The sequence below is a fragment of the Raphanus sativus genome, chromosome 9 (assembly GCF_000801105.2).
Source record: "Raphanus sativus cultivar WK10039 chromosome 9, ASM80110v3, whole genome shotgun sequence".
In the NCBI taxonomy this organism is placed as follows: Eukaryota; Viridiplantae; Streptophyta; class Magnoliopsida; order Brassicales; family Brassicaceae; genus Raphanus; species Raphanus sativus.
The window spans coordinates 8,292,358-8,307,481 of NC_079519.1; the positions used below are offsets into that span (position 1 = coordinate 8,292,358).

The 15,124-nt window shown below is 41.6% G+C and overlaps 2 protein-coding genes across 2 annotated transcripts; both read right to left on the reverse strand.

Moving 5' to 3' along the window:
* Positions 1 to 8,526: 8,526 nt before the first annotated feature.
* Positions 8,527 to 11,183, reverse strand: LOC108833078 (uncharacterized). Its single transcript, XM_056994707.1, has 2 exons — positions 10,886 to 11,183; positions 8,527 to 10,766 (listed from the first exon to the last, which is right to left on the reverse strand). Exons 1-2 carry the CDS (start codon positions 11,181 to 11,183, stop codon positions 8,527 to 8,529), a joined length of 2,538 nt encoding a protein of 845 aa, XP_056850687.1.
* A 313-nt stretch (positions 11,184 to 11,496) lies between these two features.
* Positions 11,497 to 13,010, reverse strand: LOC108824675 (uncharacterized). The gene is made up of 3 exons (XM_018598081.1): positions 12,218 to 13,010; positions 11,751 to 12,139; positions 11,497 to 11,616 (listed from the first exon to the last, which is right to left on the reverse strand). The coding sequence occupies exons 1-3, from the start codon at positions 13,008 to 13,010 to the stop codon at positions 11,497 to 11,499; spliced, it is 1,302 nt and encodes a 433-aa protein (XP_018453583.1).
* Between the last annotated feature and the right edge of the window lie 2,114 nt (positions 13,011 to 15,124).

Genomic DNA, 15,124 nt, shown 5'->3' on the forward strand with positions numbered 1-15,124 from the left:
AGTTGGGAAGATTGTTGGATTAGATGGTATCTGGGATAAAGCCCAAACCTGGCGAGCCGGAGGGCATTCAAAGAACACATGGTTTATTGATTCCTCTAGGGCACCACATCTATCACAACATATATCTCCTGTAAGTCCTCTAGCATATAAATTTTTCCTCACTGCTATATACCCTGATACCAATTGCCATAAGAAATGTTTAAGTTTAGGTGGACAACGGATTTTCCAACAGTGTGCCTTGAGAGCATCGACTATGGGTCCCACCATCTGTGGAGGTTTTTCGACATCAGGATACACTCGTTCCACTTGATAACCAGACTTGACCAAGTATTTTCCATTTTGAGTAAAGTGTCATCCCGTTCTATTCATCCTCTGAAATTTACCCAAAGGTATACTTTCTATTATTTTTACATCATGGGGATCCACTACCGCCCTAATTGCCTGTGAGTTCCAAATCCGGAGATCGTGATCAATAAGTTGATCAACCGTAAGGTCAGGATAACTAGTAACATGATTTTTGTTTGCTGGTCTCGGGCGAGTGGTTGGGAGCCAGGGATCATTCCATACAGATATAGATGATCCTGTTCCCACCCGTTTAATTAGTCTTTTGCTAACCAAAGATCTAGCTGAAGATATAATCCGCCAGCCATATGACGGGGAGTATGAACGAATCGGATCCAGGAGTGATGCGTTCCTGAAATACCGTCCTTTAAAAACCCGAGAGAATAACGTATTAGGCTTCTCTATGAGTCTCCATAACTGTTTAGCCAACATTGCTGTATTAAAATCTGCTATTTCCTTGAATCCCAGCCCACCCTCTTCCTTATCTAGGCAAACCTTATCCCATGATTTCCAGTGCATTCCTTTTATACTTCCTTCTGGATTCCACCAAAACTTAGCTACCACACTTGTTAATTTCTTTGTGATCGCTTTCGGTAAACGATAACATGACATGACATGATTAGGTAGAGCCGTTGCCACAGATTTAATAATCACTTCCTTCCCCCCTTTCGTGAAAAACTTAAAGGTCCACCCATTAATTCTGGTGTTCAGACGATCATGAAAAAATCCAAACACCTAAATTTTTGACCCCGCAAGGTTTTCCGGTAAACCCAAGTAAGAGCCCATACCACCCAAATTATGAATTCCTAAGATGTCTCTTATTTTTTGTCTGCAGGATTCCTCAATCTTATGTCCAAATTGAATCGAAGATTTTTGGAAGTTACTAAGTTGACCCGAGACCGCCTCATAATCTTTTAAAATCCGTAAAATAATTTGACACTCATCTCTTTTTGCTTTGCAGAAGAAAAGGCTATCGTCTGTAAAAAACAGATGAGAGATTGAGGGGCAAGCTCTTGCCACCTTCATTCCTGTGATCTGTTTATTTTTCTCCGCTTTTATAATGTTTGCAATCAATGCTTCCGTACATATGATAAATAGATACGGGGATAAGGGATCGCCTTGCCTTAATCCCCTCTGAAGTAAAATTTGACTACGGGGTTGACCATTTAGTAACACCTGATATTGCACCGAGGAAATGCACTCCATAAGTAATTTGATCCAATGTGAATTGAAGCCCATCCTGTGTAGAATTGCTTGAATAAAATCCATTCAATACGATCATATGCCTTGCTCATATCCGTCTTAATTACCATGTATTTCCCTTGACAGGATTTATTTGCCCTGAACCCATGAAACATTATATGTAATGTATATGACGAGTCAATACATTGTTACTTTTGAAGCAAGGAAGTTATTTGTTGCCAACTGGTTTATGTGGGTAGGTGATCCAATATGAATGGTTCACTGTTGTTCTTAAAACCAAAATGGTTTATAACTTTGTACCAAAGCTTTGAACGGAGAATGTATTATGTATAGAAGAGTAATTCATACGTGTAGAACAGACGAACTATTCTTATTTTCGATTGATAAAGCTTTTAGTTATTTTTTAAAATTATGGTCAATTTGTCGAACTGCCGCTTATAAAAAAAAATAGAGCACAATGTTTAGTCAAACGAGTTTGTTCGTTTTTTTTTTTTTTGTAAATGGCCTTCATATTAAATACTGAAAAAAAAAAACAACAAGCCCATAGCTTTAGTTCAGTCAGAAACAAACCCATTAATCTAATGAAACACATATTGCAAGAACTATTAGGCTCCCAGCCCAATTAGATAGGTAGAATAATCGAGAAGATGAAAAAGTTGGTGATCGCGGAAGAAGAACCGAAGCGTCGTGCCATAGATGGGAGTCAGCCAGTTTGGAACCAGAGTTGCATCATGAGAGAGGATTGTCGGGGTCGAGAGTGCCTGAAACTCTGAATTTGATTTCTAATTTGCCTGTCCAGTTGGGAGATGATAGCATCCACAGACTTGAAAATCTGTTGATGGAGACGCTGGTTTCTTTCTCTCCAGGTTAAGTAAATCGCTGATTTCCAAGCCAGAAGCAGTAGCCTTTTTGAGTGTTTGTTTCCTCTCACGTTCTGTAGTTGTATAAGAGTTTCATCCCAGTTTGATCTTGCATGCAAATTACACCTAGCAGCCATGGCGGACCAGATTTGAAAGCTGAACGCACATTCGAAGAAGAGGTGATTGCGCGACTCCTGAGCAGTGTTACAGAGGAGACAAAGCGGATCAACCTGAAGCCCCCAGCCAAGCAATCGATCTTGTAAAAACTAGTGGACACCAATTTCCTAAAGAACTTGTTCAATGCTCAAAACGACACTTGTTTTATTAAGAATCTCTTAGACTTGACACGAACCAATTCCTAATCTACCCAAGGACAGGTCGAGCTACTCTCCCCCTGTCACAATGATCCTATGCGCACTGCTGAACACTTTCAAGCACACGCTTTCTAAACTCTAAAACCCGTAACGAGGCCAACTGCCTCTCACTTCCTTATATACCTTAGGTGCAATCTTCTCTTCCTCATATCTTGCAACTGAAGATCCTCCAAGACTTATCCTCAAGTCACGATCTTCCTGTTACAGAATCTTCAAGAAGCTTATCTCCCAAGCTTCTCTCAACAACACGTCATACTTATCCAACTTAACTTGAACCGGTATTTCACACACCGAACCGGCTGCGTAACACATCTCTCCGGTATTTCACATACCAACTCAGCTGCGTGACACTTCACTGCTTCACACGAGCTCAGCTCCATTCCTGGAGCTAACATTCTCCCTCTTTTTATCTCAATGTGACTTCCCTGCTACCTGAAACACAGTCTACACTAAACACACAAAATCCTGACAAACGACTGGTTAGGAGAGTTAACAACCTCAATGAACACAGTTAGCAACCTCAATGAACACATCAAAAGATATCCTTAATTTCAAACGAGAAAACTAGGATAACACAGCCGATAGATAATAGAGTTCATAAGTTCATAGATTGCAAACAGAACAGCTAAAACAAGCTAAGACAGCAACATGATCATCAGTCAATGTCTTGGTCTTCTGAGACTGAGGTGCTCGCGATGTCTCCATAATCTTCCCCTGCAGTGAGGCACCATGAGATAAAAACAAATAGGAGTTAGTACAGTCAATCATTACCAAGCAACCTCCCCCAGTAAGGCCTTACTCTTGAGCCGAATGTGAATGGTTTCGAGTTTGGCAATGGCATGAAGAACGTCCTCCTCAAGGTTAGGGGCGCGTGAAACGATGCCATCCCCTAGTCCAGCCTTCTTGTCTTTGACCACAGCTCGTGGACACTCAATCAAGTCTTCATCACTGGAGTCAGGAGGTATGGAGCGTTGGGCAAGCAGGACCTGCTGAATCAGTGTGGGGAAGAGAATGCGACGAGTCTGCTCGGTCTTGATGTTCTCTGCCATGGACGTGATTTGATTGTAGACGAGCTTCCCAAAATCAAAGCGAGTGTGGTGATGGAGCATATAGACAAAGCGGAGACGCTCAATGTTCATTGCCGTGTAGGCGGTAGTGGGAATCCAGTTGGAGCACACGAGCTTGTAAAGGACTTGGTTCTGAGGAGTGAGATACTTGAAGCTCATATCTTCCCAACGCCGAACTCTCCCTTCTGATAAGAAACCACAGACCTCATCAATGTTCTCTTTCATCCAACTCGGTTCCTTGTCTTCTCCAGTTGTGCAGTAGATGGAGTTGATCAAGGAAGGTGAGAAATTCACTACTGCTCCTCTGACATAGACAGCTAATCCATCATCACGTTCCTCAGCATCCGGAAGATTGGCTATAAACTCTCTGACCACGCTTGGTTGGAATGGATCTACGTCGATGAGAGTGTAGATCAAACCTGACTGGAGCGCAACTTCCTTGACATCCTGAAGATCTTCATCAGAGAGAGGCAGATTCCATTGTTCCAGGAACTTTCTGTTCTCCAAGGAGTGATACCTTTCAGTTGCCGCGACGGATGCAAAGAGACGGTTGTAGGGTCGCTTAGAGGGCTTGAGAAGATCTGGATTTTCCCTGATTCTAGCTTGGAAGGCATCTCGGATAGTTGCATGTCTTATGTCCTTCGAGATTAGTTCAGAAGCCTCGGTTTCGTCGCCGGCTTGTGGAGGATTCTCAGTCGCGACATGTTCTGGAGTGACATCGGAGGTATCGTCATCTGGTTCGGAAGAGGAATCGTCGGCTGGTTCAGACTGTTCCCTAGGTGGAGTGCACCGCATGTTGCGACGAGAGCCTTTTCGTGAGTACTTGCGAGCACAAGATGTTGCGGGGGCTTGAGATGCAGTCACGGGATCTTGGGAGGGATTGCATGTCGTATCACCGGTCGACTGAAGACGAACACTTCTTCTTGGAGTCGACATTTCAGTGAGAGAAGAAGATCTCTAGCGGCGAAGAAGAGTGAATGTGACACAAGAGTGAAACCCTATTACACTTGTATCACCCGGTTGGTGGGCTTGAAGCCCAGTTGATAGTTATGGTATAGACGAGCCAAGAAGAGGACCCAATAATGCCTGGCCCAACAAAATGCTTGACTCATAAGTAAACCATTTGCACACTACAAGCATTGACACTTATGTTGGAAGAGCTTTGAGATTGGTACTTGGGCAGAGGAACACAACTGTACAACAAAAGAACCATGTTAGACTAGTGTAGCCGGAATTATATGACCACACATAGTGATGACTGGAGAAAGTAAGCAAGAGGTTCACAAAGAGGTTAAAGTCAAGGTGATAGTAGATGAAATCGATGCAGTGTCTCAGCTCTGGTATGTAGCTATTTCTCAGCCGAGTAACTGTCACACACCAGATTGCTAGGTAAGAATTCCAAGATTATGTCATGAACATCTCATCGATTGTAAGGACTGCTGCTCTGAGTTCACTCCTTCATCGTCAGTGAACATTAGTGAGAGTTTTACCTGCATTTTTATTTTGTATTGCCTTGGGTTTTATGGTTTCAACAGAGTCAGTGACATATCAAGGCACCTAGCATCACCAGATTCAAAGTATGATGATACCCTGACCCACGATGAGTGTCTTAACATGTTTGACACTGCCTTATCGGAGCAGTGATCGTCACAGGAACCAAAGTGTTGCAGCACCCTGTCCCACAACGAGTACTCGTCACATAAGGCCTTGTAGAGTGTAACACACATAGCTGGGTATGTGACACATGAGCTGAGTGTGTTTTCTGCTCTTCCCAATCCGGACAGTGATCGATGCTCAGACTCAAAATGTGTTGTCACCCAGTTGCAAGACGAGTGTCCTTCATGTTGGGCTTCTTACAACTGAGATGATCCTTGAACAAACTAGGAATCTGCACCTAGCAACTTGCTGAGACAAGGTTTTTAAAGATTCATGGAGGGATGGGATGACTTTAACCAGTTCGTGTACGCCTACTTCTCCAGTTTGTGGTCTGATTAGGCTGTGATGTCAACAATTCCCAGAGCCTTTCTGAGGCCTAGGAATACATTGAAGTCTAGCGGTTTTGTGAAGATGTCGGCCAGTTGATTCTCAGATGAGACGTGTTCAACAACCACAAGTTTCAATTCTACTAGCTCTCTGACAAAGTGGTGTCGCAGATCAACATGCTTAGTACGAGAATGCTGAATGGGATTCTTAGTCAAGTTGATCGCACTCATGTTGTCACAGTGAACCAGCATGGAGTCTGTGGTGTATCCATAATCAATTAACATTTGTCTCATCCAAAGGAGTTGAGTGCAGCAACTTCCAAGTGCTATGTATTCTGCTTCTGCTGTAGACAGAGAGACACAGTTTTGCTTCTTACTGTGCCATGCTATCATGTTGTTACCGAGAAAGAAGCATCCTCCAGACGTGCTTCGTCTATCATCAACACAACCAGCCCAGTCTGCGTCGCAATAGCCAGCCAGGTTCACATTGGTCTCAAAGGAGTAATGAAGACCGAAGTCTAAAGTGCCTTTCACATACTTGATCATGAGTTTCACTGCATTCAGATGAGATTCCCTTGGAGATGCTTGATATCTCGCACAGATGCTTACGCTCAAGCAAAGATCAGGTCGGCTAGCAGTAAGATATAGGAGACTTCCTATCATGGCTCTGTATAGTTTATCATCCACTTTCTTCCCTTCTTCATCACGAGACAGTTTAGTTGTGGTGCTCATGGGAGTTCTTGCCGTTTTGCTAGTTTGGAGACCAAACCTCTTCACCAAATTCTTAGCATAGGTACTCTGAGTGATGAATATTCCATCATCCATCTGCTTGATTTGAAGACCCAGGAAGTAGTTGAGTTCTCCTACCATACTCATCTCGAATTCCTTGGTCATGGTTTTCACAAATTCGTTAACCAATCGTTTTGATGTGCTCCCGAATATGATGTCGTCGACATAAACTTGAATCACAAGAATGTGTGAGTCGATGTCTTGAATGAACAGAATTTTGTCAACTCCTCCTCTTTTGAATCCAGTAGCTATAAGAAAGTGAGTCAAACGTTCGTACCATGCTCTTGGAGCTTGCTTAAGTCCGTACAATGCCTTCTTTAATTTGTAAACATGATCTGGAAAGTGAGGATCCTCGAATCCTTTAGGCTGAGTTACATAGACTTCTTCCTGAAGTAATCCATTCAAGAAGGCACTCTTGACATCCATTTGATAGAGTTTGATTCTGAGTTTGCAAGCGATGCCAAATAATAGCCGGATGGACTCTAGGCGGGCTACAGGTGCAAATGTCTCATCAAAGTCTTCACCTTCTATCTTCGCATACCCTTGAGCAACAAGACGAGATTTGTTCCTAGTCACATTACCGTATTCATCGGTTTTGTTCTTATGTAACCACTTGGTGCCAATAATGTTAGCATCATCAGGTCTAGGAACTAATGACCAGACTTGTAGTCTCTCAAACTGATCCATTTCTTCATGCATCGATGCAGTCCAGAACTCATCTTCCAACGCTTCTTGGATGTTTTTTGGAACTATCTGCGAGATGTAGCAGTCTTCTTTTGCCATTTCACACAGGAAGGATGCCAGTTTGACCATTTCCTTGAAGTCAATTTGTTTCTTGCGTGTGACCCTTCCATCAAGAACTCTTCCTATAATGTCATCTGCAGAGTGATTCTTGTGTACTGTCGTTGTCGTTGGCAGTATCTGTTCCTCAACTTCGGAGACTTCATCATCATCTCGACTCGGAGGGATCTCAGTTTTGATTACTGGATCAATAGTTTCAGGTTCATGTGCGACACTCGTTGCAGGCAGTGTAGCATTTCTCTGGTAGTAGCCTACTTGATCATCAAAGACCACATTTACTATCATCAATTCGTTTTGTTCGGGAGTTGTAGACTCGAAATGCTGAGCTGTTTGTAAAGTATCCAAGGAACATGCCCACATCACTCTTGGCATCGAATTTTCCCAGGTTATCCTTGTCATTTAGAATGTAGCACAGACAACCAAAGACATGACAGTAACTTAGATTGGGCGTTTTTCCAGTGTAGACCTCGTAAGGAGTGGTGTTGGTCTTTGGCTTGATGTAAACCCTGTTAATGATATAACAAGCAGTGTTCACAGCTTCAGCCCAAAATCCAGATGGTACCTGATTGCCAGCTAGCATAGCTCTTGCCATTTCCTGCAGAGTTCTGTTCTTGCGTTCCACAATTCCATTTTGCTGTGGTGTGCGTGGAGCAGCATACTGATGCTGTATTCCTTGATCATTGCAGAAGCTGTCGAAGTGTTGATTCTGGAACTCACCACCATGGTCACTTCTTATTTGGCAAATGCCTCCCTTTTTCTGTTTGAGTTGTAATGCAAGTATTCGGAAGCTGTCTATTGCATCAGACTTGTTCTTCAGAAATCTGACCCAGGTGAATCTAGAGAAGTCGTCCACAAGTACAAAGATGTATTGTTTGCCTGCTACACTGCTCGGGGTGATTGGTCCCATTAAGTCCATGTGTACTAACTCAAGGATTCGTTTTGAGTTGGTTTGAGAGACCTGTTTGTGCTGGACCTTGACTTGCTTGCCTTGACAGCAGGCTCCACACACTCCGTCAAAATTATCGTCAAGCGTAGGGACTCCTCTAATAACTTCAGCGCGCACAAGTCTTGAGAGACCATGAGTGTTCATGTGTCCCAGTTTTTTGTGCTATAGTTCAAGTTGGGATCCTTTAGCGGTTAGACATTGCCCTGTAGGCTTCCACATGTAGCAGTTGTTGGCTGAGCGATACCCACACAGAACAATGTTGTTCTTGTCGTCGAGAGCTTGACACTCTTTCTTATCAAAGATGACTCGTAGACCTTCATCACAGAGCTGACTCACACTGATGAGGTTAGCTTTTAAGCCATCTACCAGATATACGTTGATGAGTCGTGGAAGGTCTGCTCTCACAGTATCTCCTATAGCGCTGATCTTCCCTTGTCCTCCATCTCCAAATGTAACCTTGCCACCAGTGATCTCTTGAGCTTTTACAAGGTAATCAGCAGTTCCTGTCATGTGCCTTGAGCACCCACTATCAAAATACCAAGGAGTCTCATCCTGGCTTGTGCTATCAGAAGTGGTGTAGGCAACGTTTCCTAAGATCTGCGAGAAGTCATTTTCAAAGAGATCTTCTTCAAGAAATTCGTCTGTGACTGACTCATTACTGATCGTATGTGACACACTTTCGTTTGTACCGAAATCACAGATTTTTGTTAGTGATAGATTGCACATAATTTCCTTTCCTTGTCTCTGTTCAGTAACAAGTGGAATGTCAGGTAGTGGCATTTCAACTGGAGCAGCTGATATTCGATTCTTGTAGTTTAGATATAGATCCGACTTAGCTATCCAAACGCATCCAAATTTGCCAGGTTCAATATGCCAGCGATTTCTCATCCATGCTTCTTGATACTGCTTACGTCTAAAGTAGCAGTTTGAAACCATGTGACCAGGTTTACAGCAGAATAGACATCCGTTTCTTTTCTTCACAGGATGTTTCTGAATCACTGATTGAGAAGTAGGTCTTGGTGGTTTGCTCTTGTCAGGTTCAACAGTTTTAATAACTGCACTGCTTTTAACAAACCTTATCCCTTCGTTACACTCAGCTGTCTTTGAAGTAGTTCCTTGAAATCCAAGGCCCCAGTTGATTTTCGGAGATTGTCCCAAGGACAGAATGTGATCAAGAGTGTCTGATCCGGTATTGAGCATTCTGAGCTTTTTGTAATTTTCTGTCAGTTCTCGTTGCAGTAAGCGACTTTTATCTAGCTCTTCACTCAGCAGCTGTTTTGTTTGGACAAAGCTTGTTTCAAGCATCTTCAGAGAGTAAGCTTGCTCTGAGATAGTTCTCTTGAGAGTGTTCTGATCTTCCTTCTCGGTCTCTATTGAGCCGACTTTCTCTGAGTCTGAGTTGTTCTCAGTTTGTTCAAGCTCTAGTATGTTCACTTGTGCCTTCAGCATAGCTCTGTCTTTAATCAGTTGTAGATTTTCGAGGCTAAGTTCCGTGAACTTATTGAACAAACTCTGGTATTCAACCTTTAGTCCAGTGCTTTCTTTCTCTGGATCTGCTTCAGACTCTGAGTCTGATTCTGAGCTTGATTGAGACTTAAGAGACTCATCCTTTTGATCAATTCTAGCTACAAAGTTCAGAAGGTGTTCTTTATGATCATCCTCACATTCTGTTTCAGCATCTGTGTAGCATATCAGAGGCTCGTGTGACACATCAGTCACGTTGACATGAGCAGAGAAGTTAAGCAGAAGTTCTTCGTTATCACTTTCATCATCGGATTCGGTATCACTGAAACAAATTAACGATTTGTCCTTCTTGAGGTTGTTTGGACACTCACTTCTGGTGTGTCCGTAACCTTTGCATTCTATGCACTTAAGCTCCTTTCTCTTGGTGAGAGGACACTCGTTACGATAGTGACCAAAACCTTCACACTCATGGCATTGCAACTCCTTTCGTCGATTTCCTTGAACAGAGTCATTTCTGTTGTTCTGAGAGGGACGATCACGGTCTCGTCCTTGGTATCTCTGATTAGTGCGACTTTGACCTTTTTCAACACGTTTCAGCATTTTGTTGAAGTTCTTGGCCATAAGAACCATGTTTTCTTCAATCTTCTTCACTCGTTCAACTTCTTTGGATTCTGCAGAAAAGGCGACTCCTTTCTGATCTTTAGATGATTCATCCACACGTTCCAAGTCATGCACCTTGAGAATACCTGCTAGTTGATCGAACTTCATCTCATCAGTGTTGACTGCAATTTTCAGTACTGCCTTGTAAGCTTCAAATCGAGGTGGAAGACATCTGAGTAGTTTTTTGACAAGTTTTTTCTCGTTATACTTCTTGCCGAGAACTGAGGCTTCATTAGCAATCGAACTAAGTTTCGAGATGAAGCTTCCAATTGTCTCATCTTCTTCCATACGTAGGTTCTCAAATTTAGAAGCCAAGTGATCAATTCTGGTGCGCCTAACACTCGTGTTTCCTTTAAAATGATTGATGAGTGTATCCAGGCTTCTTTAGCAGACTCACAGCCTTGTATGATCTTGAACTGGTCAAGATCCACAGCGGAAAAGATTGTGGTGAGAGCTTTAGAGTTAAACTTAGAGGCTGCTTTATCTGCATCAGACCACTTGTCCTTTGGTTTAGGCTCTTCTGATTCGTCATCCATGATTACGGTTGGAGCCTTCCATCCTTGTTCTACAGCAGTCCAAGCATCCTCATCAATTTCTCTTATGATATGACGCATCTTAGCTTTCCAGTGACCGAAGTTTCCTTCGTCCAACATGATCGGTTTCTGGAGAGCCATGAGTTCTTTCATGGTATCCATGGGTGTCCTTAGATCTCAACCTGTGAGTAGACTCTGCAAGTCCACAGAGGTGACCCGCTCTGATACCAAATGTAAAAACTAGTGGACACCAATTTCCTAAAGAACTTGTTCAATGCTCAAAACAACACTTGTTTTATTAAGAATCTCTTAGACAATCACAATCTGACTTGTCTAATTCGAATTACACAACGTCCTCCTGGACTTGACACGAACCAATTCCTAATCTACCCAAGGACATGTCGAGCTACTCTTCCCCTGTCACAATGATCCTATGCGCACTGCTGAACACTTTCAAGCACACGCTTTCTAAACTCTAAAACCCGTAACGAGGCCAACTGCCTCTCACTTCCTTATATACCTTAGGTGCAATCTTCTCTTCCTCATATCTTGCAACTGAAGATCCTCCAAGACTTATCCTCAAGTCACGATCTTCCTGTTACAGAATCTTCAAGAAGCTTATCTCCCAAGCTTCTCTCAACAACACGTCATACTTATCCAACTTAACTTGAACCGGTATTTCACACACCGAACCGGCTGCGTAACACATCTCTCGGGTATTTCACATACCAACTCAGCTGCGTGACACTTCACTGCTTCACACGAGCTCAGCTCCATTCCTGGAGCTAACAGATCTTTCGTTGGACATCGGTTCTGGATCATTAGCCACGCGAGGAAGTTTTGTCGCGGGATACCATAGGAGCTCCAAATCATTGATGACCAAGGAACAGTTGGGACATCTCCTTTAAGATAAGTGTAAACCGAGCCAGTAGAGAACTTTTCCTCAATTTTTCCATTAATCTCCCATTCAAAATAGTCCTCACACTGCGATAGGGAGATAGTAGTGAGATGTATCTGAACGACCAACTGATTTTCTGTTCTAGCAGGAGGGAGAGACCATCTACCCTCGGAGTATAGGGATGCAACCGTTGCAGATTTCCGGATGCCTAGTCTTGATACTTCACCATTGAGGAAAGAGTTAAGGTTGCCATATGGTGACCAGTTGTCGAACTAGAAGCTCGTTGAGTTCCCATCACCTAAGCGACGCTTGATCAAAGGGTAACAGAGATCTCTTGTTTTAATGAGCTTATTCACTAACCATGAGTATGAGGAACTGGGTTTGATTGACCAGAAGTTGCTGATATCTCCTTTTAAAATGACTTCTTTAAAGTAGGCTGCCCACACCGATGAGGGACGGAAGAAGAGCAGCCACATCAACTTCAGAGAACAAGCCCGGTTCCAAACAAGTAAGTCTTTAACTCCCAACCCACCCTGTTCCTTAGTGAGAGTGACTCTATCCCATGCTACTCTTGCAGAATGATGGCCCTCGCTTTGCCCTGACCATAAGAACAATCCACAGAGAGAATTTATCTTATTAACACAAGCTTTTGGCAGGATGAAGGATGAGCACCAGAAGGTTGTTATTCCAGAGATAACTGTCTTGATCAGTAACAGTCTCCCAGCAAACGAGAGGGCTTTTAATGACCAGGAGGAGAACCTAGCTTTGACCTGTTGAAGGAGAGGCTCACAATTGGCAAGGGTTAGTTTCTTGGTACAAAGCGGGACACCAAGATATTTCATCGGTAAGGAGCCACACTTCATCCCCGTAGAAACTTGTATCGCTGATGTTTCTGCCTCCGTAAGACCTGAAGCAAAGAAACTCGTTTTCTGGTAGCTAACCGCCTGAACCGATTCGATGGAGCCTTCAACAAAAATCAGTAAGTCATCGGCAAAAGACATATGTGTGAGCTTGATCTTCCTACAGTTGTGATGATAGTCCATATGCCCTTCCGAGACCATTCTGTTGAGCATTTGGGAGAGACAATTCATGGCTATAACAAAGAGGTAAGGGGACAGGGGGTCACCCTGTCGAAGTCCCCGTCTGCCCTTAATAGCCATTAAGCGTTCCATTGTATCCTAATGTGAAGTTTGTGGTGCAGATGCAAGCTTTGAGCCAACTGATGTAGAGAGGAGGAAGACCTAGACCATCCAAGCAAGAGAAAAGGAAGTCCCAAGACAGTGTGTCAAACGCTTTGGAGATGTCCACCTTGAGGGTAACCTTTTTCTTTCCCTTATCTCTGTGATACCCATTTACCAACTCACTCGCTACGACTGTATTTTCAATCAGTAGTCTGCCTTTAACGAATGCTGTCTGGTTGGGTAGGATAAGCGCCGGTAAGATAGGCTTTAAGCGAGCTACCAATAGCCTAGAAATCACCTTGTAGATAGTATTTAGACATGCTATAGGCCTGTAGTCAACTATACGAGAAGCTCCTGTGAACTTGGGCACAAGCGCTAGGATAGTTGAATTGGTAGTGGCAGGAAGGAAAGAAGAGTAGTAGAAGTGATGAATCGAGTTGATGACCTCTTCCCCAATGATACCCCATGACGCCTTGTAAAATCCCGAAGTTAGGCCATCGGGTCCAGGCGCTTTGTTAGGGTTTAGCTTGAAGAATAACTTTTTAATCTCTTCCCTCGTTGGCAAAACTAACATGTCTATTTGTTGTTGCAGGGAGCAAGTAAAACGACAAAGAGCTCTGAACCAATCTGGATAGGAACGTATGGCAGGAGGTAGAAGCACAACCGGACCAAGCACCGACGTAAAATGTCTCACCGCATGGATACTCATCTCCATTGGATCAGTTATTACAGCACCTGAGTCAAGGAGGAAAGACTTGATCGCATTGAAGCACACGAGTTTGTTCGTTTGGACATAATTCAGTTTCCGGTCTAAGGGTTGTTCGTTTGTCCATCTGTCATTGTCTATTCAGATGGTCAAATAAAATAATTTATTTAGATATTTGTAAAACTATTCGTTTCTCTGTTAAAATAAATCATATCATCTGAATGATAAAACGAACAGGTCCTAAATATATATGATGTGTTTATAGATAACAAAAGAACTTTCGAAAAAGATTATCTAGCTATCGAGGTCAATATATTTGTGATTTTTTCGTTTGTGGTCCTGAATATCTTAATAGTCACTTTTCTTTAACACTGAATAGTCATTTTTACACCAAAACAGTTCTTTGACAAAAAAATTAGGTGTATTGAAATGTTGGTGCCAAGGTTAGGTGTACTGAATGTTGGTGCCAAGATTAACTTAGCTAGTAGTAAGTTTAGGTTCAGTGAATGTTTAAAATTGATTTAGTTACCTATGCAGCTAGGTGTTAAATCATATTCCCTATCTGATATGATGCTTTAGGGATTTTCGTTTATATAAAAATATTTATTTATTTTTGTCAATTTTAAATTATTATTTTATTATTCTAGAAGCACCTCAAAATTATTGAAGAGTTTTGACTAATTTCTTAGATTCTTTTTTTTCATGTGTATCTTGTTAGTCAACTGATTTTTTTTAAATAGAACTGTTTGTTTTTAGTTTTTAAAAACTTCAGGAGAATTCTCACCATTATAGATGCTCTGAAAGTTCAATAAATTAAAAATTAACATATGCAATTTAAAAAATTATTTATTTTGTTGCAAGTCTTATAAAAAACTTCAATTTTTTTTTCTTTTTTTCACAGTTAACAAAAATTTTAACTATTATGACATATCAGTTTATATATCCCCTACCTCCATTGAGTTTATATTATTACATTTTGCGGTCATCCAAGTTACTGTAATAAATTTATAAATTAATAATGTTAAGATTTTAATTTTTATTAATATATAAAAGTTATTTTTAAATATATATATATATATATATATATAATTTATTTTATGTATAAATATGAAAAATACTTAATGTATTGTTTAAATTTTATTGAGATATGTTTTATATTGTTTTTATTTGTTGTTTTGGATAAATACGGTAAATATAAAAGCATTTGTAAAATAACAAAAACAACTAGTGTATTAATAGAGACTAAAAATAGTAAAGATAAGTTTCACTATAAATGAGAAAAACAAACTATACAATATATTTATATAAATGTTACAAA

Excerpts from the sequence above, each read along its gene's own strand:
- LOC108833078 (XM_056994707.1), bottom strand. The coding sequence starts at position 11,183 with ATGGATACCATGAAAGAACTCATGGCTCTCCAGAAACCGATCATGTTG. Across the intron at positions 10,767-10,885 it reads GTTCAAGATCATACAAGGCT|ATGAGACAATTGGAAGCTTC; the intron begins GTGAGTCTGCTA and ends GTATGGAAGAAG.
- LOC108824675 (XM_018598081.1), bottom strand. The coding sequence starts at position 13,010 with ATGAATTGTCTCTCCCAAATGCTCAACAGAATGGTCTCGGAAGGGCAT. Across the intron at positions 12,140-12,217 it reads TTTGATCAAGCGTCGCTTAG|TATCAAGACTAGGCATCCGG; the intron begins GTGATGGGAACT and ends TCAATGGTGAAG. Across the intron at positions 11,617-11,750 it reads AGTGTCACGCAGCTGAGTTG|GAAGATCGTGACTTGAGGAT; the intron begins GTATGTGAAATA and ends ATTCTGTAACAG.